The following is a 22378-nucleotide window of genomic DNA, read 5'->3' on the forward strand; positions in this document are numbered from 1 at the left end:
GAGTCTAGAAAAAAAATAGTTTTTAATAAATTGCTTTTAAAAGTTGAGACATATTCCAAGTGATATTCCATCAAATCTGCCAGATCAAACAATTATTCCCATATTATTCTAAACGACAAGCAGTTACTTTTCTAATGGAAAAAGGAGGATTTTAATCCAGCTCTTTCATGCCAAAAAACATTACATTTGCTAGAAGGTAAATAAACACACTATATGTTTTATAGTTCACATAGTGGCAGTTTATAGCTTAAGAGGGGTAGGATGTCTCACCTCAAAATGGTAGAGAGAAACACCACCTTGCTCAGGCCACAAACTGTTAATAAATTCAACCACAATGTGAAAAAACTAAAATACTATATTCTTAATGAAAACTTTGGGATCCTGCATACACTACATATTATGTGCTCCATTATATATTCGATAATTTGTGAAATATTCTTCAGCCACGAAACTATATAGTGGCATTTCATTTCAACCCTGCAATTAGCATAGTGTTTTTAATAAGGGGTAATATGTTTTGCATTCTTTGTAAACAATTGGCCCCTCTGTAACTTAATTATTTTTGTCTCACCTCTGTATAATCTCCATGGCTGCAGGATGTATCTTCATTAGGCACTTGGAATGGCTGTTCAAAATGAACACCAATGATGAAACCAACAGTAACCAGAACATGCCAAGAACAATTCAGATTAGGAGGATATGTCTGTGGATAGTTGGGTGAAGTGATCACACCTCTGTCTGCGTGTAAATAACCACCACAACCTGAATAAAATGGATGGAAGCCTATTGAGAAAATCACTTGCTAGACTATTTAATTGTATTTAATTTGTACAGCATCTAATTCTGTAAAAGTGTGATTTATTGATACAGAGCTTCAAACAGTTATATAATTATCCCTTGTAATCCTCCAAAAGTTATTCCTTAACATTCTCACTGTTAATTTTAGCATTTTAGCTGTTTCACCTGTGACTGTCTTGGTTGTCTTTATATTTGTAAACCAACCTGAAGGCATTTAGCAGTTGTACAATATGGAAGTATGTTAATTCAAAACAAATCAGTATCACTACTTAACAAGGGTTGTTTTTCAGCCAAGCCTGACTACATTAGAATTCAAATACATTTGTACTAGACTTCCTTGCATTACCAGACCCTCATTTATTGCTCTCTTAATTTTTAAAATTTATATTCTACTTTGTTCTCCAAAAATGAAACTCTTTCAAGTTGTTTCCAACTTATGGCAACCCTAAGGTGATCCTATCATGGGGTTTTCTTGGCAAGAATTGTTCAGAGGAGGTTTGCTATTTCCTTCCTCTAAGGCTTAGACTAGAGCATGTGATTTGCCTGAGGTCACCCAGTTAGTTTCATGGCCAACTGAGGAATCGAACCCTGGTCTCCGGCGTCACAGTTCAACACTCAAATCACTATGCCACGCTGTCTCTCAAGAAACTATACATACATAAAAAACCTAAATGTACATATAAAAATTAGCATTCTTGTGCTCAGAAGCACATTGGAAACCAATACAGTTCTTGTAAGAAAGAGGTAAATGGTATCTAAAGTAAGCGCCCCAACAACAGTCTGTCCATCACATTTTGCACTAAATGAAGTTTACAAACACTTTGCCAGAGCATCCTTGCTATAGCTAGTGTCCTAATTAACATAATTAATATACAAAAGTTTGGCCACTTGTAGCTAAACTAACCTTCCACGGTTTGTTATTGATATGGCAGTTCTATGGCATCTCTGCTTCTGCTTCTTTGTCAGAGGAAACAGCAATCTGTTCTGGAGCAATTCTAAACTTCTATAAAGTTATGAAGGACTATGAATCTTTTCTTGTAAAGTACTATTTCAAATGCCTGTTGTACAAGTATCCTTCTCTAGAACAGATTGTTTCAAAATCCAGATCAAAGCAGTTTGGTCATACTGTGGTTCACGGCTGAGGTCCCCCCTCCTATTTCATGGTCTTGTGAAATGTTTAACCACATAAAACTCTTGCACTGTTTCATTATAAGGAACTCATTTTCCGTTTTTTTTTTTTAAAAAAAACACAACATTGCAAAAGGCAGCTTGCAAATCTGACCATTAAAAATGTTTTGTTACTGCACATTTCTAGGTAAGGTTCAAACACGTTTTCCAAACTATTTTGGCAGTATTTTGCAGATATTTAGAACTTGCACTTTGAAATGTAATCAATTTAATCATACACTGAAATGACTGCATAGTAGAGATACACAGTACAAATATGTTGAGAGAATGCTTGCTGATCTGAACAGGCAGTGGTATTTTAAAAAAATCTATAATCACTTCCTCCCTTGTTTCATTCCTCTTAAATCTGGAAAGCTTACAGATAGATTTTAAAAGGCAGCTTACTTCTGTGATAAGAAGCGTTAAACCCCGCACCAGTAATACTTCCATCTGAAGTGAACTGAATAAGCATGGCATCCCCAGTTGATCTTATTGGTCCAGGAACTTCACGGCCACATACAGTAGACAGAACTGGTGCAAGACTGTTGTCCCCTATGAAAAGAAATGGGATAGGAGTGCATTGACACGTGCAAGTGTGGGTTTCCATATCCTTTATTTGTGAAAAAGAGGCATGTTTATCTGGAGAAACAACATTATGGTTGGATAATCTCACTTGGTTCACCATGTAATGACACTGACAGGCAGTTTAAGCCAAACTATACAGATCACACACATGTGGAGTGAATTCTGAAACACCCACTGCATTTGGATTCCGGGGATTAGAAGAGATGGAACATTACAATACATTTGACTATCAAAATCAGAGTTGCCTGAGGGCTGACTCATAAATTATATGAGGCATATGGTGAGCACTGGAACTTGCTTCCAGGTGGTAGGAGCTCTATATGATGGCATCAAAGTGCGGGAGCCATTTTACTACAAGCATGAGTTCCATTTCATTGAGAGTACAGCACAAAGGAGGCAGAATAAGACAAGTGGAAAGTAGAAGCATAGATGCAAAAGGCTAGTCCGCAGAAGAACTTTTACTGTGAAAGCAATCATAGTGGTTTCATGATCTGGCCTTCCCATTTGCAGCCTACACTATGGGAAGGTGCAGCTGTTTCTCACCATCTCGGAAGACAAGTTTATCATAGTTGCATGATCTGTGAGACTCAATGTCAAGGGCTAGGATATTGAATTCCACAGTTGAGTCTAATGCTCTGATAACCCATGTACAGTCTGCGTAATTTCTATAGTTTGAGGGCCAGCCTGGTGAGAACAGGAACAAAGGCACTTCACTAGTTGTTGAGGACCCTCCACAGGCACCTATTACAAAAGAGAAGATCATTTGTTAGAAACAAACTTACATTTTTCTTCTAATAAATATCCTGCTTGCTTCTCTTCCTTGTATGTGTATTTGTATATGCATATAATATATGTGTGCATGTACAAACAAGTGACATTCAGATACATCAACTGGATCCACTTATTGACATGTCTGTTCAAGAACCAGATGAGATGAAAACTCAAGAGTCCCAGAGTCTAAAAACCCTTCTGAATACTCTAAAGCAGGGCCACATTAACTTTCCCCACAACCTTTCCAGATACACTAGTCCTGTCTGCAATAGAGAACATGAAGTGACTCACAGATCAGATGACAGACGGGGGCCTCAACTTACCTGAAAGAGCTGCCTCACCTGTGGAATGAGAAGGAGGAGATGAACTATCTCCCAATCCCAAGAAGCACCAGTGTTAGAAAATATAGACACAGGTAGTCACACATTGGCAGAGGGGAGCCTCAAGAGAAAACAGGTTCTATAGAAGTAAGAGTATTTGGGTGATTGTGGACTGCTTTAGTGTAGAGAGTCCTGTGGTTGCATACGCTTCCATGGGAGCAGGTGAATCTGCCTTATATTTGGTTAGACTAATTTCCATGTAGCCCAATCCTGTCAGCTCTGACTGGCAGTGATTCTCCAGAGGTCTAGGCAGGACCCTTTTAAACTTCCAATTTCCCCTGTGTGATAAACCCCATAGTAACAATTACAAATTGGCATTGTCTGCATTTCTATCACCTATTGGCACAAAGAGGTTACCTACATTGAAGGAGCACCTGTTATCAGCTTCGGCTGATTCGCCAGCTGCGTCCCTACCTGGGCCAGAGGGACCTTGAAACGGTGGTACATGCTCTGGTAACCTCTCGTCTGGATTTCTGCAACGCGCTCTACATGGGGCAACCCTTGTACCATACCCGGAAGCTACAATTGGTACAGAATATGGCAGCCAGACTGGTCACTGGCACATCCAGGGCCAGTCATATATCACCTGTACTTAAAGATCTGCATTGGCTGCCCATTCGCTTCCGGGCGCAATACAAGGCGTTGGTTATAACCTATAAAGCCCTACATGGCTTGGGCCCAGGATACCTTGAGGACCGCCTCTCCCCATACAATCTGCCCCGCACACTCAGAACATCTGGGCAGCAGCTATTGAGGGTACCTGGGGCAAGACTTGCCTCCACTGCAAGGAGGACATTTACCATCTCGGCCCCGACCCTCTGGAATACGCTGCCCATAGAGCTCCGCTCGGCTACCTCCCTAGTCCAGTTCAGGAAGGATTTAAAAACCTTCCTGTTTAAGCGAGCATTCCCCGATACGAGCTCTAGTTAGCCCTCCCCCCCCCCCCGATAGCCAATGTTGAGCTGGCTAGTATCTGTTTTTAAGGTATATTTTAAACTGTTTTATTGTCTTTGTATATTGTACATTGTATATGTTACTATGCTGTGCACCGCCCTGATTGGAAGAAGGGCGGTATACAAATAAAGCATTTATTATTATTATTATTAAGACAAACCTATTGGAATGGCCTGTCCAACATCTGTAGGAGTGTCGATGGCATACCAGTCCAAAAGAAAGCCCCTTCCATTGACAGAAAAATCAGAGATGAACTGGAGAGTCACAGAGCTTCCAGAAGACGTGAAAGAAGAAGGAGTTGTGCCACAGTATGCTGCAATGAGACGAGCATGTGTGTTGGAGCCATCAAACACCTATAACAGTAAGAGAATAGATGAGCAAAGTTTATATTTTTTAAAATAAATAAATGCCAATGCTGTTTCCTGCAGAGACAAATGAAATTTGTGTTACTAGCGTGATGGCTTCAAATGCAACATTGATTTTCAAGCCCCTGAAAGATTTTTCTAAAAGCTAACACATCTCTGAGGTCAGCCAGCAGAAAAAAGATTCTGCCAGATCCTGGACTCCATTTGTTAAACAATGATATATATTGTAACTCAGGATCTGGCTTGTGTATCCATGAGTCCAATTTTGTAAATAAACCCTGCTTTAAAAAAAGCTGTTTTAGAAGGCATGAAAGTATGTTTGGATATCATCAGCATACTGATAACTTCCCACCCCATGCCTTTGCATGATCTCTCCCAGCAGTTTCATGTAGACATTGAATAGCATTGGGGATAGAATGGCACATTGTGGTATAACAGCTCATCTTTTGAGGAGCAGCTATCCCCAAATACCATCATCTGAAGCCTGCCTGAAGGGTAGGTTTGCAGAACCACTGCAACATAGTTCCTTTGATTCCACCCATCCACCCCCTCTCTTCTAGAAAGATACCATAGTCAATGGTATTGAACACTGCTAAAAAGTCCAAAAGCACCAACAGATATGTGAAGGCCTGGGTAAAATAATGGAAAACCACCTGGTGGTGCAGTGGTTAAATGCCTGTACTGCAGCCACTCACTCAAAACCACAATGTTGCGAGTTCAAGACCAGCCAAAGGGCTCAAGCTTGACTCAGGCTTGCATCCTTCTGAGGTTGCTAAAATGAGTACCCAGATTGTTGGGGGAAAATTAGCTTACAGTTGTAAACTGCTTAGACACTGCTTAGGCAGTATGAAGCAGTATATAAATGAAACTTGTTTGTTTCCTCCCCAATTTTTTCCCCCAGGGAAAATGTAAATAAATTTGTACAACACACTAATATTGCTTTTTTCAGTTTTCCCAAAAATTCCTCTTATTACTCCAGAATAAAATTAAAACAACAGCAGACCCCCCCCCCCGTTATGATTTCAAAATTTCCAAATTGTTTATATCTCTAAGAGAGAAGAACAAGGGATGACCTACTGTAAGAACCTCAACTTCTTTCTCTCTCTCTTTTTAAAACAGTATTATCTAGCCTTTAAAAAGCCCAGGGAATAGTTCTAAATCATTCTCCTTCTCAGAGATTTATAGCAGTGAGATTTGTCTGGGGGTGGGGGCGGGGGGAATCTTTTCCAAGCTGGGGAAACTAGAGAGTGTATATCACCCACCACGGTCTGTGGGAAAGCAAGTGGTTCTTGGATCATGTAAAGTTACTCACTCCTACACCTTTAGAGGGTGGAAGATGGGCCATGTGGCATATACATAGTTCTGTTCTCCAACAGCTGGAGATTTCAGGATAAATAACTGGAGAATTCTGGTCACCCGGCATACCCTGTCTTACATTAGTCCCAAAAAAACTATCTCTAAAATGTATTCAATGACACCTTTTTATTCATACATACCAATTTAGTTGGCCCTCCTTATCCATGGATTTTGTATCCATGGTTTCAAGCATCCACGGCTTGAAAATATTCCAAAAAAGTATACATTCCAAATAGCAAACCTTGATTTTCCATTATATATAAGAGATTTTATATAACCATTTTACTATGCCATTGTATTTGATGAGACTTGAGTATCCATGGATTTTGTTATCCACAAAGGGTCCTGGAACGAAACCCCAGAGGATAACAAGGGCCCACTATATTATTCTTTCCTTTATATTATTGACAAACATTTTGAAAATAACATTTGATTCCATATCGATATGAAGATTTTAGTATATGAGCTGGTTCTGATTGCTAATTTGCAGCACAGTTTACATAACAGGGGACTGTTATACAATTTCAAGCTTACCTTCAGTTTATCATAGTAGCAGTTATGTAATTCTTCAATATCTATCTCTGAAAATTGGCCATGGATAACTTGTGTCGCATTAACCATTATTGTCCATTGATAGTTGGAAAAGTGAGGGTAATTTCTAGGCCACAGTGGAGAAGCAATTTGGCCACTGCTTCCTATAATATTATTACCAAACACTGCAAAATTAGAAAATTATCACTTATCAAAATTATTATCTGGATGTTTACTAAATATCAATTATATATTGCCTAATACAATATTTGAATGTTGCATCATCATTTTTTTGAGCTTGTGAGAAGACTTATTGGCTATATGCAGAGCAGTCCTTTGGTTTATGAAGGGAAGCTTAGAAAATAGATTCAAAGCGGAAGAAATATCTGCAAGGCAAAGACTTTGCCCTTGTAACTGAACATTTGCTGTAACTTTCTGTCTCCCTCTTTTAATTCAACAATAATGCTAAATAGATACCTAGGCATTCCTAAATTTTGTTACAAGTCCTCGGGTTGAATGCATGATATTTTAAAGCAGATAGGTTGTCACAAGGTTAGATGCAAATCTTTTCTTTGTAAAAGAGATTAGCAAAGTACCTGCTGATGCCAGCAAAATCAAAATTACAGCTGTCAAATAGGATGGCTATTCTTACAATAGAATTGGATTTATGCCTATTCACAGATAATTCCTATTACGTTCAATATGTACTTCTCAGGTAAGTATATGCAGAATTTCAGCTGTAAAATGAGGACTGAGAGATATAGCAATAGCTAAAATAAAAGCTGCTCTTAAACCTTTATTGAAACGTAAGACAGGGATGCATGAAGGTGAATGTATGAAGTAATCAAACTTACTAAGGTGTAAGTTTGAGTAAACATGCAAGGGAACTGGCTTTTAATTACCAGTAAAATGTTTTATGCTCAGATTCTGTAAGTAAAAAGCTTATTGGGTCAGGTCAGTGTGCCAGCAATGTTGTTTCCAGATAAAAACCATGTGAAAATCTGTTTTGTACACAGAACAGGATACTGGCTCAGTGAATCAGAAACACATAATATGGTTTATTCTATCCTGTTCTTGCCGTTACGAGAAGGGATTAGCATAATCACTCTCCACATAAATCAACATGGATTGAACGATTGAAGAGGACAATCCAATCTTTTTAACAAGGATGTTTCTAAAATTCTAGTCATTCAACTGTTACATCACCTATTCTAGATTAACTGGTCTTTTTACCTAAATTGAATCAATGCAATTGAAATTTTCCATTATCCCACACTCTATTTCCAAATTTTGTACAGAGCACTCAGGGTCAGCCCAAGAAATGCTGTTGCTTGAAACAAGGGACAAAATTTTAAAAAAACAAAAACAAAACCCAATTCCATTTCATGTAGAGCAGTTGGATGGACTGGCAGTTGAACCTTACTTCGATGCTTGTACCTGGATAACACCCCCACCAGCAGATTGGGGCGTTCTATGATTCATCTTACTTGTCATGGCAAAATCTTATGGAATTCTGGGAACTGCAGTTTAGGAATGATTAATTAAGACTCTCAGACATTTCTGGTGCCTCACCAAACTACTATATCCAAAATTCTATAGGATGTGGCCATGGCAGTGCTCTAATCACCTAGTGTGAAAGAGCCATAGATGTGGAAGATATAAGGCAGGCTATATGGCACATACACCTGTGCCTACCTGTATACAAAACATATACTTTAGCATTGAGCAATGTCATCATTTCCACTGTCATGGCATGTGTTTTTCTTGCTACATTTGCAAGTGAAGTACAATGCAAATATTTCTTTTATACTTGGTATTTACTTACAGTGAGCAAATGTGGCCTGGAAACCCCTTCCACTGTGTGATCCATCTGAGACGAATTTAATCCACAGGATATGTCCAGTGACAGAAGTATAATTCATTGGCAAGGAGTTTCCACAGTATCGTCCCATTAACTGGCCACTGAGACTGCCTTCTCTGATTTCTACATAATCCTTGGTACAGTCTTCACTTGCTTCCATCTGAAATTCTCTGTTTTGAACAGGAAATATGGGCACATTAACCAACACAACTGTGTACAGAATTTAAATCAACATAAGGCAAAAGCTGATGTATCAGATGAAAAAGTTCATCTGTTCTTTTACACATACTTTCACCCCCAAGGATTACTAAAACATTAACAATAATCAAAAGGAACATTAAAATATTACATATTCCATATGAATATTTCTCCATCACTGGAAAACATTATTACCAAGCTTTGTATTTCACTGAATGTTGTATCACAGGGCAGCAATGTGTAGACTCCTCTCTAGTAGGAGTGTGCTAGAGTATAAGTTTTTGTGGACTCTAGTACATATCAGCATCTTATAAAGTGGATTGGAATGCATAAAATCTTATACTAGAAATTGCTTTTTCTCAGTTAGTCAGGATTCCTTTATTCAGTTACAGGATTCCTTAATTTTTACAATGTATTTAATCATATTGTGTTTTAATTACATTTGTACTATTTTATGATAGTATGCCTATCATTAAGTAACATAATAAAAAAGAAAGGCAAATATTTGTCTCACAAGGCCTCCAGAAGATCCCTCCGAAAGACACAAGCCTCCAACCCAGAAATGCTGAGTTTATGGCTTCCTTGGCAGTAATTAATTCACTGTCTTGAATATTTCTTTGGATTTAAGAGATGGTTTCCCCTTTCCAGTCACTTAATTGATGTGCTACACAGCTTTGTGGCTTGCCACTAAATGCTAATGTAGTTTTCTTTTAATTGATTTATTCTTCATGGTCTTAGGTGATGCTTGAAAGGGATTGAGGAAAACATGTGCCCTACAAGCTTCATGTCGCTCCCCCGGATTCAGGGAAGTAGGTTTTGACTTTTTTACTTGTCTTTGGCCTTCTGATAAAATCGGCTCTGAAATAAGAACTAAGCCAACTCCAGCAAGTATCAGATCCAGCAGGTATCATAGTGTGGTATCCTCCCACACTATGCAATGATGGAACTATGGTTTTAATTGCTATGGAAACAGCCTGTGGAATACTAGGATCTGTAGCTTAGGGGAGGATATTCAAAATTTGCACTCAGAACCCTATAGTGCTTCACCAGTCTACAAACCCCAGGAAAGGATGCAGCCAAAGAAGATAAAGTAGAATGACATTGTTATAACTGTGTAGTGTGAAAAGCTCCAACAGTATCTGCTTTTGACTAGTATGTGGTTTCCCCCTCTTAAATGTCCTAATATGCAAAGCTATATTATTCAATGGTGGCATGTACATACAGTTGCACTAATGTATCCATGCCCACATCGCCACCATCAAATAACATGAGGAGTGAACATCTGTGTTTTTTGCCATTTGCAGGCAGCCAGGAACTGAACCCCTGCAGATGGGAAGGCTCCATGGTACACATTTCTGTCACATATAAAAAGTGAGAAAAAGAATAACTGAAAGACAAGTGCATAGCTGCATTTATTTTTGGATATTTTAACTAATCTTCAGCTCAAAATTAAGTCAATTATTAGGCAAGAGGAAGAGAAAAATGCAGTTATGTGATGACTCAGATAGGTGAGAGGTCTTTGGAAAGTTGTTAGGCAATTATCTTTGAAGGAATGGTGCTGTTTTCCCCATATTCAAGCTATATAGCTAGAATTCAGGAGTTATCCTGATGGCTTCCTCCTCCTGCTAAGGGAAACACAATAACTAATATTGTGGTAAACAGCCCACTGCCTGAGCAATGGAGATGAGTATATGGAACACAACAATCTGAAGTTCAAAGACAGATGGAACAGTCTAAGTGAAGCCAGCCTTATTCTTAGGCAAAGTGAGGCAATGGGAGGTGGCAACAAAGTTTTGGACGAGAGAGCTTTTTACTTCATGGGTGTCCTGTGCTTCCTTTGTTAATAATGAATCTTCAGAGGTGAAGATATGGCATATTGTCAGGCATGATTATTTGATAGAGGGTGAAACTCTACACATGGGCAGAGGCTACCTCATATTTGTAGCAACTAGTCATAGCAATAAAATCAGTATCTTCTGCTGCTAAACTCTGATAGTTTCTGATGGAAATTCTGATTTTTGTCCATGTATCTATAGTTTTTTCAGTTTGGGGGAAAGAAATATTTTGGTTTTTGGGATACAGTATTTTTATGTTTTGTTTTTAAAAAACTGTATACAAAGATAATGCAGTGTTCCCTGCCATTTTTAAAGCGTTGATGTGGGGGAAAGGGTTGCTTGCTTTATTTTTTGGAAGTGGGTGTGTATTCATTCCTCCAAAATACATGACTTCAAAAAACACATGCCCTGTTTTCTGGCTTAATTGCTAAATGAAAGGGCCTCCTCTTTGGGCAGAATCTATCTTATAAGCAGACTTTTGCCTACAACTCCTTCCCACATCTTACCAAAATCTGTTCTGGAGGATTCCACAACCCTCCAAGGCAGATCTTGAGGATATGTGAGAAGCCACAGAGAAAGAAAAATGGCCCCTTTACTCTTTCACTGATGGAAACATTTCCATCAGCAGAAGGATTTAATTATCTTCCACCCTATGTCTGGAGGTCATCTGGGCATCCCATAATAAAGAAGTTGTTTCTTCTGTTCTCTTGCTTGCAGGAAACATTTGTTGTTTCCCAGCATGGAAACTATAGCATTCTGGACTGTACATGTTTAACAAAACAAAGTTCTAGAAAAATCTCAACCATTCAAAAAGGAAGGTAAGGTAAAAACTGTAACTCCAAAATGTTACCAGTCACTATTTAGTTGGCAGTGTTGTTAAATGAACTGGCATGGGCATTTATGTACATCTGGAATTAATATAAACATTAGATTCTACATGAATTTCCTTTCTCTTGAAACAAAATAGTATTGTATTTTTATAGTCAGTCATGAATAATCACAAAACCCCAAAATTTTTTATAATATAAATAAACCAAATATCTCTACTCTCAGATTTCCTTCTAGCTTGAATGGATCCATGTGTCTTCAGGGTACTATGAAATATAACCAAACTCCCATATGGATACATTTCATGCTAATTTAGAGCTTTCCTGATTCATGCATGCTAGACAAGCAAGACCAGTGTTCAAAAGATAAATATCTTTTGCCAAATTAATGGATACAGAACTGATAATAGATGAAGTACATCATAAGTGACATCTTAAAAGACTGTTCAAAGACCACCCACATTTTTTAAAATATATTCCTTTCCATTTTGAAAACTTGGGAAAGTACTACTTACATCTTTAAAAGAAAGAGAAAAGTAACATGCAGTGAGTAAGCTACGGGCCTCAGTGTATGTGACTGTGCAATTGTTGTCATTACTTTATGTATCTTAAACTAAGAGATATTGGCACATGTGTCATTTTGTATACAGAGGTGTGTACAAAGGATTCTGCTATATTTTCATATATAAAAGGATAAAGGGAGTTGGTTTCAATCCACATTTTTAATTATAACTGTTTTATATTATGAATGCAATAAGCAGCCTAAATACCCCAAAGAATCAGATCCCATCTGATCCTGGAAGCTAAACGGTATCAGTTCAGGTTAGTATGATAAAGATTGCTAATGCATATCAGGTGCTGTAGGCTACATTTCAGACGAAAGAACCACCTGTGAGTTTTCCTTGTCTAAGAAAAACCCTTTGGAATTCATGGGGTCACCATAAATTAACAGGTGACTTGAAAGTGCATGCATACCTACACATGCGCACACACATGCGTACCTCTTCAAAAGTTTTACACTTCATAGTCTTGACATCTGTGGTACTGCATGCATTAACAGGCATATATTCCTATTGCCTAAATTCCTTAATTGAATAATAATTACTTTAGACTGATTTTAGACTGCTTATTTACAGTGCAGGGGCCCTAATCAAATATCTCCAGCACATATGTGTAATGTTTTCAAAGGAACCAGCAAGAATGCCACAGTGTTAACAAGAAAACCCAGGGAGGTAGGAGGAGGGAGTAGTAATTAGTGATCTCTCCTTTCCTATGATACACTAGAGGGGTAGCATTTACAGTGTGGAATGCAATTGTCAGGAATCTGCCATGTTCAGTGCTTTTTAATCCACAGCAGGGAGAAAAATGACAACAAGCCCTTTATGGCTGTTATTATGCTCCCCTTCCAAGTTGTTATGGGCACCGCTACACTTCTACATGTTGATAATTACATTTCCTACTAAACACAATGTTTCCTTCCTGCAGCTCCATTAAAAGGCTAGAACAATACCCCTTTGGAAATTCAATTTACGTGAAAGACAGCTGGAGCCGGTTGCCAGGGGAGCTCAGAATGTTCCAGACACAGTCGACATTCAGAGGGTAAGGCTCAGGAAAGTTGGGGCTATTGAAGGCTCCTCTTTCCATATGGAAGGTGCCCCCACAGGCTGTAATGAGCAAAAAAAAAGAGAGAAGAGAAATGAACTACAAGAAGGCGTATAATGGGGGGGAAATACCTCAAACTCATTGGATATTTTGAAAACCATGAAAGCACAAGATTCCTCTTTTGTGCAGCTTCTTGGCAAATATCCTCATCTCAGAATTATGACTCAAAACAGGAAAGCCCTGTTGCAGGAAATAAGTAGCCCAGTCCCTATGGTCTTGCAAGCAGTGGGGCTGACTCAGAGCCTGTCGATGTGTGTTGTTCCTTGTTTAGTCCTTTTATGTTAAACCAGAAATGCAGGATGGAATACACCTTGAAATATTGTTTAATACAGAATGAGTGGTTTACACTCCAACAAAGCTCCTTTGCCCATATATACAACATGTTGCAGTGTGCCAGTTTGAACTCACATTTCTTGTGCTAGCAAGAAAGGAAATGTGCTGTAAGAATGAAGCGATGCGATATTGTAGCTAGTGGTTTCCCAACAGGTTATCAAGTCCATTTTTCAATGGCATCATAGTCTCTTTTCCCTAGATAAGGACGAATCGCTGAGTAGGAACACACATCTTCTTCTATTTAGATTTGGCAGAGTTAGTCCTGATTAAACCTGTGTGATTCCACTTTTTCAGATGCTTCTAAAATGTCCCAGTTTCTGTCTCCTCCTCCTACTTTCCTCCTTTACCGCCAGTTTGCTTCAGTTGCCACAAACTGATTTCAAAGTGCAAAAGTAGTTTGCAGTAAATTAATTCATCAGGGGAGAGGAAATGATAGAATAGAATCTTGCCCTTCCTGGTAGGCTCAGATGAAAACAAATTGCTAAGGCTCAGTGGTGTCATTAGGGGGATGCAATGGTGGGGCATGCACTGGATGGTACCCCAGAAGAGGGGTGACACCCAGCTGGGCCACCCTCCCATTACAGTGTGAGAAGGGGCAAGCATGCCGTTCTTGGCTTCACTGGGGCAGCCTCAGCCTCCTCAGGAGGAGGCAACGGTGGTGGTAGTGGTGAGGTATGAAGAAGGCCAAGTATGCCTGGCCCTGCTTCAACATGGTGGTAAAGGTCTCCTCACAAGGAGGTTGCTGCTGCCCCAGAAAAAGAGAAAGCTAAGCATGCCCAGTCCTGCTTCACTGCAGCAGCAACAGTCTCCTCATGAGTAGGCCGCTGCTGCTGGCAATGCAAAAATAGAGAAGGCCAATTACACCTGGCCCTGCTTCGCTGAAGCAGCAAAGGTCTCCTTACGAGGAGGCTGCTGCTGTCATGGTAAAAGGGGAGGCCGAGAATACCCAGCCTTGCTTCGCTGCAGCAGCAAAGGTTTGCTCACAAGGAGGCTGCCGCTGTAGCAAAAAAGAAGGGGCAAGCATGCTCTTTTGGCTACCATAGCGCCCCAACAGCCCTCCCACACTGAGTGTCACCAGGCGTGCAGATGCTACTGCTGCAGCCTCTCCTAGCTTGTGTGTTCTTCCTCATTAATAACTTTTGCCATCTTGAGCACACTCTGATGTTACTTAGCCCGATGTCTTTGTTTTTATCTATGAAATATCGGAGGGTATGGGACCAAATAATGTGAGATTTGGCCTAATGGAACTCCACTCAGCCATTCAACTTGTACACACAATGGAGTGGGGAGTTGTATATACAAGCCCCTTCCTGGTGCTTCCATTCTACCTATCAAACATTTTGCCTTGCTTATGTGAGGGTACAAGGTGCATGGAGGTATCCATTTACATTTTGCTCCCTTGTATGGGGTGACCATTGTAATATTTGCCAGACACTGGGAAGTTAATTTTTAGATGTCTTCTGTTCTTGTTAGTTGTTACAATGTTTTGGAAGTAATTTGTTGTTGTGTGCTACATAATTTTTTCCCCATAACTCATTGCACTTTTATTCCTTTCTATTACTTTTTTTTTTTAAATGCCCTTTAAAGGCAATTTTTAATTAAAAAATGTAAATAGAAAACAGTACTTATTACACCAGTAAAGTAATGTAATACCAATTCACTAAATTATTTTTGAAATGTAACTGTTTTAATGCATTTTTTAAAAATGTAATTCTTAACATTACCAAAACACCCAAGTCATTTCCAATTATGAGTAACGTTGTTGTTGTTGTTGTTGTTGTTGTTGTTGTGTGCCTTCAAATTATTTCCCAATTTATGGAGCCCCTAAGGTGAACCTATTACTTCAGAGGGGGGTTGCCTTTGCCTTCCTCTGAGGCTGAGAGAGTGTGACTTGCCCAAGGTCACCCAGTGAGTGGGGATTTGAACTCTGAACTCCAGAGTCATAGTCCAATGCTCAAACTGCTATACTACAGTGGCTCTCTTTTAGCTGTCACTAACTAGTTCTAAACTTGGGTCCTTGCTACTCAAGGTGGCAAGGTATCTCTTATAACTGTGACTGCTTGAGTCCTTTTCTCTTTCATCAGATGTAAAGAGGGCGAATTACAGTTGCTCCATTGCAACTGGTATTAGAGTCCCAGAGAACTAATGGAATCATTCCATGCTATCTAGAATTAAGTCACCCATTGAAAAGCTTGTATTAATTCTTGGTTATATGTACAAGATATTAAAACAACCTTTTAATTTAAAAGAAACAAATGGAGAAAAGCTGCTGATTAAGAAATTGAGTCTATACACATGAACAAACCTTGGACACTCACACAGGTGTAACATCCAAGTGTTCTCTTGCTCCTTGGCTGAGCAACCTATCCCAGACCCTAACAGAACTATCTAAACTTCATTCGACAACCCCACGGGTTTTCCAACCAGCTCAAACTCCTGCTTCGCTCTTTTCTAGACAATTAATACTTCAAGAGAACGTCTCACTCCTAACAGCTTTTCATTACAAGGACTGTATATACAGCCTTAAAACAATTATACTCTTTCAAGAATGGTTGGTAACTTCTCAAATATTTGAACATCGGCTTACCAGATGTTGATGCAGCAAACATGGCATGGAACCCTTTGGCAGTAAATGCATTGTTAGAGATAAAGATGATGGACATAGCACTTGAAAAAGAAGTAATAGGATGTGGCATTGTGGTGCCACAATAACGCCCTGGAAAAAAACAACAGGAGAGAAGTCAAGCATGGTGTACTGGTTCTTTAGTCATGGCTGCTTATGATCTCCTGCATTTGTCCCTTTGGGTTGTAGAGCTGGAACATTAATTAAAAGACATTCATGAATGGCTGGATCAGACATATTCTGTTTCCCATGATATTTTCACTAGACATCTCCATGATGCTCATTAAGTGCACTAAAGCTTGGAAGAATTACTGTTCTAGACTGCAACACCCATAATCTCCAACCATAGGTTTCAGCAGGCCAAATAAATGTTAAACATTGCAATGTCCTTTATTCCTTAACAGTACTAGCTATGGAAAATGTGATTTGCATTATGAAACATTTAGTCAAATAAATAAAAGCTGCCATACCTTGCAGAGGTGCATTGTAATTATTCCCTTCTCGAATTTCTACATAATCTGTGCTGCAGTTATGTATGTTGCCTTGAATCGCAAAGTCAGTGAACGATAGTGTAATATGGTTGACTGTTGGAATAGGAACATTGCAAACATAAGGAAAGGCTTTGGATTTCACACTGAGCTTTATTATTGAACACTGTCCTTATATTTTATTTTATTTTTTTCATACATGCAAAACAATTTAAATATAATGAGTTTGTGCAAACATATACAGTCAGCCCTTCTTATACACGGATTTGTTATACACGGATTCAAGCATACATGGTTTGAAAATGTTCCAAAAAAGTATAAATTTCAATGATCAAACCTTGATTTTTCATTTTTTATAAGGGACACCGTTTTGCTCTGCCATTATATTTAATGGGACTTGAGCATACACAGATTTTGTTATATACGGGGGATCTTGGAACCAAACACCAGCGTATAACAAGGTTCCACTGTATGAACAAAAGGCTCACATATTCTTTCTTTCTCTTTCTTTCAAGGGCATCAATTCCATCCCTTCTTTCCTGCTCTGAAGGTAACCATAGTTTGCTGTTGTATTCAAACAAACAAAATGTGATTTTCTTCTATACTTTTGTTTTATACTTGGGTGGTAGGGAGAAAATTATTGTGCTCCAGGGGAGGTGGAAGGAGAAAGAAACGTGCTCAGGTTCATTTATGTAGTGCAGAGAACATGCCTATGTTCATTCTTGCTAGAATTGTGCTTTAAAATTTGCATGTAATACTGTCATTAAAAGCAGGATATAAATATTTAAATGAATAAATAATCAATACTTTTCCCAAACAAATTTTCCCCTGAGCCAAAAATGTTTCTGTACCCTAATATATTTTATCCTGATTCCTGCTCTTTGAAAAAAATCCATGAACCAACCATTCTAATAATGATTTGCATCTGACTATAGAGTTCAAAGATTTCTCACTCTCTTGAAAGTCTGTGCAAAATTGCTCAGTAACCGCTACTAAGGGCCAAAGTGTCAGATAACCTACAGACAAATTGCCAGCATGTCTACAATTAAAATACTGGAAAACTAGCACTTGTGTGCATGCAGCTGTAAAGGAAATAAATGGACCAGTCTGCTTTCATCTTTCTTATTTCCTTTGCATACACATGTTAATAACCTTGATTCAAACAATGATGTAGACACCAGAGTTCTATTTATTCTATGGTAATCTAAGCTTTATAAACTCCAATACCATATTCAAGCCTCATTATGAGGGCCCTACACCAGACAGGTTATACGTTATCGCATTCTGCACTATATCTTTTCATAATAAATCTCACTCTAGAAGGGACTAAGAGTCCCTTGGTTTTTGTCCATCTACCCGGATGCAGGACTTCCTATAGAAAAGAAAAGGAGGAATTCTGCATTGTTATCACAGATGAGAAGAGGATGTTAGTCACTCTGCTAACTTTCCTACAAGAGGGGGATGTGCCCATTAACTTACATGGTTCCTGGGCTTGAATAATCCAGCTGCAGTTCTGATTGTTTGGATAGTTGGCTGGGTACAGAGGGGAGGAAACCGGTATACCAACTGAATCAGCTTCTAAGACCCTTCCACATGCTTTGGAAGAAAGAAAGAAAAAAAGATATGAAGATACAGTAATAAACTATATGATGAAATCGGACCACCTTAAGAAACCCCAACATGCTCACAAACTGGAAATAATTTCTTTCTCATTTTTGACACCTCTATCCAAATTACTTAACATAAGAGTGTTAAAAATGAACATTGAATCTATTGTTGAATCAGATCACTGGTCATTGAACCAATCATTATCCCAGTTATTACCCAACCTTGCACCCTTTAGATGTTTTGGACTACAACTGCCATCATCCACAATCAGCACACCCAATTATCAAGAATGATAAAGCTGTTGTCAGAAACATCTGAGAAGCATTAAGCTAAGAAAGAATGGTATCCAGACAGCAGCTATCCAAGGTCTCTGAAAAGTTGCCAGGAAGAAAAGAAGGCATGCCAGAAGTTGAACCAGGGCCTATCTGCATGCAAAGAGTTCATCTGCTGATCCATACTCCTTTTCTGCAGGAAAATGTAATACACATTTAATTTACCTTGGCCTTGCAAAAAAGAAACTATTTTTGTTCCTTTTTTTTTTTTACAGGAATGTGTGAGAAACCATTGAAAAACATGTACAAACTCATGATTAATTATTTCATGTGAGAATAAATTATTTTTTAAAATTACATTCCTAGCCTACACTCACATGGCTATATAACCATAGCACTATCTTGCTGTATAAGGAAGCCCACTCTTCCTTAGGTCCAGCAGGAAATGTGTGTACACTTAGGCTCTATTCACTATTTGCTGGATAAGTGGAAGATGAGAACAGGAACAGATCATTGTTTTGTGCTCTTGATTGCCATGTTAATTATAACATGGGAAAAGGCTCCTAATAGTAATCTAGATAGTCTGTTGTTGTTCACAGGAGCTTATTTAAATAGAGCTGGAATTTTCTATTTTTCTCTTGGGCTCAGGCCTGTCATATGACTTCAGATTCTCCTATAATTTTCTTCTTGTAAGTTTTCTTGGGTACCACGTCAGGAGAGAGGTGGGATATTAAATGAATGAATGAATAAATAGATAAATGTGTTTAAAAGAAAGAAAAGCCCAACATGCAGGCATGGTCCAAGACCGTTTTTTTCTGCATGAGGGAGCATAATAAATAGTATGTCAGTGTCATAGGACCAAAATCCAGCTTTGTTATTTGGTCAGCGGAGGAATAAAATCCCATAAACACCTCTCTGTACTGTGATTGGGACAAACAATTAGACTGGGGTGAGCAACTAGGTGGAGACCAGTGGACAATTCCTCTCCTGCAGCCCTTTCTGGATAGCATCTCCCACAGGAAGCCCAATATCTCCATTTTCCTCTGCTGTCACTCTCAAGATGGCAATTAAGAGTGGCATCATTTTGAGAGGGACTGGGGGAGAAAACTAGGATTTTGGGAGGTTTCTGTGTAGTTTGGGGGCAAAAATGTGCTCCAAAAATATCCCAGTTTTTTTAAAAAGTGCAGTTTGGTGGCTTTAGGAAACTCATGGGGGGCTTTAGAGGCCATAAAAGTGGAATACAGGTGCTGCATTGTGCCCACACTTGAATTAGGAATAGGCCAAAGCACATAACTAACCATCTGTTACTTTTTCATAAATGTGTTTTTAGCCAAGGAGCACTAAGATCAACTAGTTAGGCCAAGTTAGGACCAGAATGAGAGGAGCAATAAACAAACCTTCTTTGAACTGAGCACTGAAGCCCCTGAGATGGATAGAGCTGTCAGAACGAAACCGGACAAACATGATATTTTGAGTGGATGTGATAGGAGCAGGTCGCTCAGTGCCACAGACTTTTCCAAGAAGTGGAGCTTCATTATCTGGTCCATCAAATATCTATATGACAAAGCAATATGGATAACATTACAACAACACGGTTTATTATGTGCCCATCAGAAATCTGCAAATGATGGCACAAAGAGGTATTTGTTAATAGTGTACTGCTGTTTTATTTTCTTCCTCTTATACATTAGCTACTTCCTAAGTACATTACTGGCAATAAATCATTTTTGGATCTCCATTCCTAGGGAGGTTAGGATGGCTCCTTATTTGCTCTCTTTCCAGCAGCAGGTGAAAACCTTTTTTATTCCAGCAAGCCTTTGAGAATTGACTGTTTTACAGAAGTACTTTTATGGTGCTGTATTGCTTTTAAAGTAATATTTTAAATTGTTTTAATTCTACCATTAGGTTAATACCGTTTTAATCTCAGCTTGTGTGTGTTTTTAACCATATGTCTTTTTATTTTTATTGTAATATCATGCCGTATGCTTTTATATATTAAGTCACTGGAGAGATACTCTTCATTTTTGGTAAAAAAAAAAAAACAACTTAAATCTGAGTAAACTTATATATCATAATAGGCAAGATTTGTCACATCACAGAGATGAATTTCTGCAGGACATGAAGAATTGCAGCTATCACCACATGTGGAACAGATGGTTAAAAGTCACATTGTGATGAGTCTCAAGGGGAACATGAGTTGGACCTGAAATCATCAGAAACCATTGCTGCAACTTGCAAAATATCAGCATTTTGCAATATTCACTGTATCAACATGATTGTTGCAGGGATATAGACAGGGAGAGGAGGAAACGTGGGAGAAAACACATTGCTCTACAGTGAACAAAATCTGTTTGCTTTCCCTGAAAGTGCCTCATGCTTCATGAACTCGCTTCCCTAAGCATTTTCAAATGCTGGGAAATCAAGCCAGAGATACAGCTTCAGATTGGATGGCTGGAAAATACATGGATGAAATACACAGGGATTAGTGCATTCAGCTCAGATATTTCTGTAACTGTGTTTTCCTCGAAACTACAAACAGTGTAGTTTACCACAAATATCCTCTCTTTTTAAACCTAAGTGCCAATGGGGTAATAGAAAACAGATACTTTATTCATAGTAATGGGGCGGGAAGGTGAGACATTGGAAAAAGGGCAAAGTTTCAACCAAGGAGCTGACAGCACAATGTCACACCCACTGTGTTCTCTCTTGTGTTCTCTTTTTCTTCCTGGCATCAATTGTATTGGGACAGAGAAATGGGGCAGTTATCTTGGCACTTCTGTACGTCAATGTGGGAAACTCTGACATTATGGATTGGATCCTAAATTTTCACTCCATCGGTGGAAAGAGCATCTTTTGTTTGCAATTCCCTTCCCCTAGAACGGAAGTTTCTTCTATAGTGAAATGAAAACTTGGGAGCCAAACCTCAAGAACCAAAGTGGGGAACCTTGTATAAGGCTAAGGATCTCATCTGACCACTGAACATGCCAGCTGGATCTGAGAGTTAGTGCCCAACATTACCTGGAAAGCCACTAGCTCTGGTTACAGGTTTATGCACACTTATTTCTGATTAGGCATTTATAGGATTGCACTGTAAATTACTTCTTTCCAGTGAGTTGCATAGACGAGAGAGGACTCACATGGTCAAAGTGCCAGCACTTTGATAATTAGCAGGGACAAACCAGATGATTTACCCAGATCTCCCTGTTTCTCCTGAACTCAGGTCTTCTCTGCACTGGCCAGGATTTTGAGTGCCCTGGCCCTGCAACTGCCCCAACTTGCCCCATTGCCTTGACTTCCATTCCTGTTCTGTGGGGTGAGGAATTTGGGCAGATATAGTCCAAAGTAACATTTCCAAGTTCATTAATTAGTACTGTTAAGATAAATCAAACAGGGTGACAGCCAGTAGATTGCTTGCTTAGAACACCTCTTTACTGTACAGGAATACCAGATAATTATTTATTTCCTTAGCTATCTGCATTTTGAAATCTTTGTGATTTTATATAGAATGTGCAGCCACACATTGGTTTATGGATTTCCAGAGGAGCTTGCACTGTCCTGTTTCTGAGCTTATAGTTGAATAGCACAACTAAAAATTAATCAGCTCCAGTTGCTGGGAAAGAATGACTCACAGTTTACTGGTATTTCAGACCACAGCTCAGTACATTAAAAAAAATACTTCTAAGATCTACTGCAGTCACTGATTTCACTTAGATTTAGCCATCACACTGTAAAAGTATAAAGGAAATGAAAGACCTATACAGTTG

General features: G+C 38.9%; 1 protein-coding gene across 1 annotated transcript in view; it reads right to left on the reverse strand.

The window, feature by feature from the left end:
• The window catches only part of CUBN (cubilin), a 147553-nt gene that overhangs the window by 52197 nt on the left and 72978 nt on the right, over positions 1–22378 (reverse strand). Inside the window, exons 25-35 of the mRNA XM_089534019.1 lie at positions 20012–20168; positions 18214–18330; positions 16717–16830; positions 16211–16339; positions 13160–13292; positions 8733–8938; positions 6911–7092; positions 4816–5008; positions 3094–3291; positions 2371–2517; positions 572–762 (exon numbers count right to left, since the gene is read on the reverse strand). Of these exons, the coding sequence (XP_089390145.1) occupies positions 572–762; positions 2371–2517; positions 3094–3291; positions 4816–5008; positions 6911–7092; positions 8733–8938; positions 13160–13292; positions 16211–16339; positions 16717–16830; positions 18214–18330; positions 20012–20168 (1767 nt within the window). The remainder of the gene's footprint in view (positions 1–571; positions 763–2370; positions 2518–3093; positions 3292–4815; positions 5009–6910; positions 7093–8732; positions 8939–13159; positions 13293–16210; positions 16340–16716; positions 16831–18213; positions 18331–20011; positions 20169–22378) is intronic.

This window comes from Sceloporus occidentalis, unplaced genomic scaffold, assembly GCF_023333645.1.
Source record: "Sceloporus occidentalis isolate IW3139 unplaced genomic scaffold, rSceOcc1.0.p SCAF_7, whole genome shotgun sequence".
Taxonomy (NCBI): domain Eukaryota; kingdom Metazoa; phylum Chordata; class Lepidosauria; order Squamata; family Phrynosomatidae; genus Sceloporus; species Sceloporus occidentalis.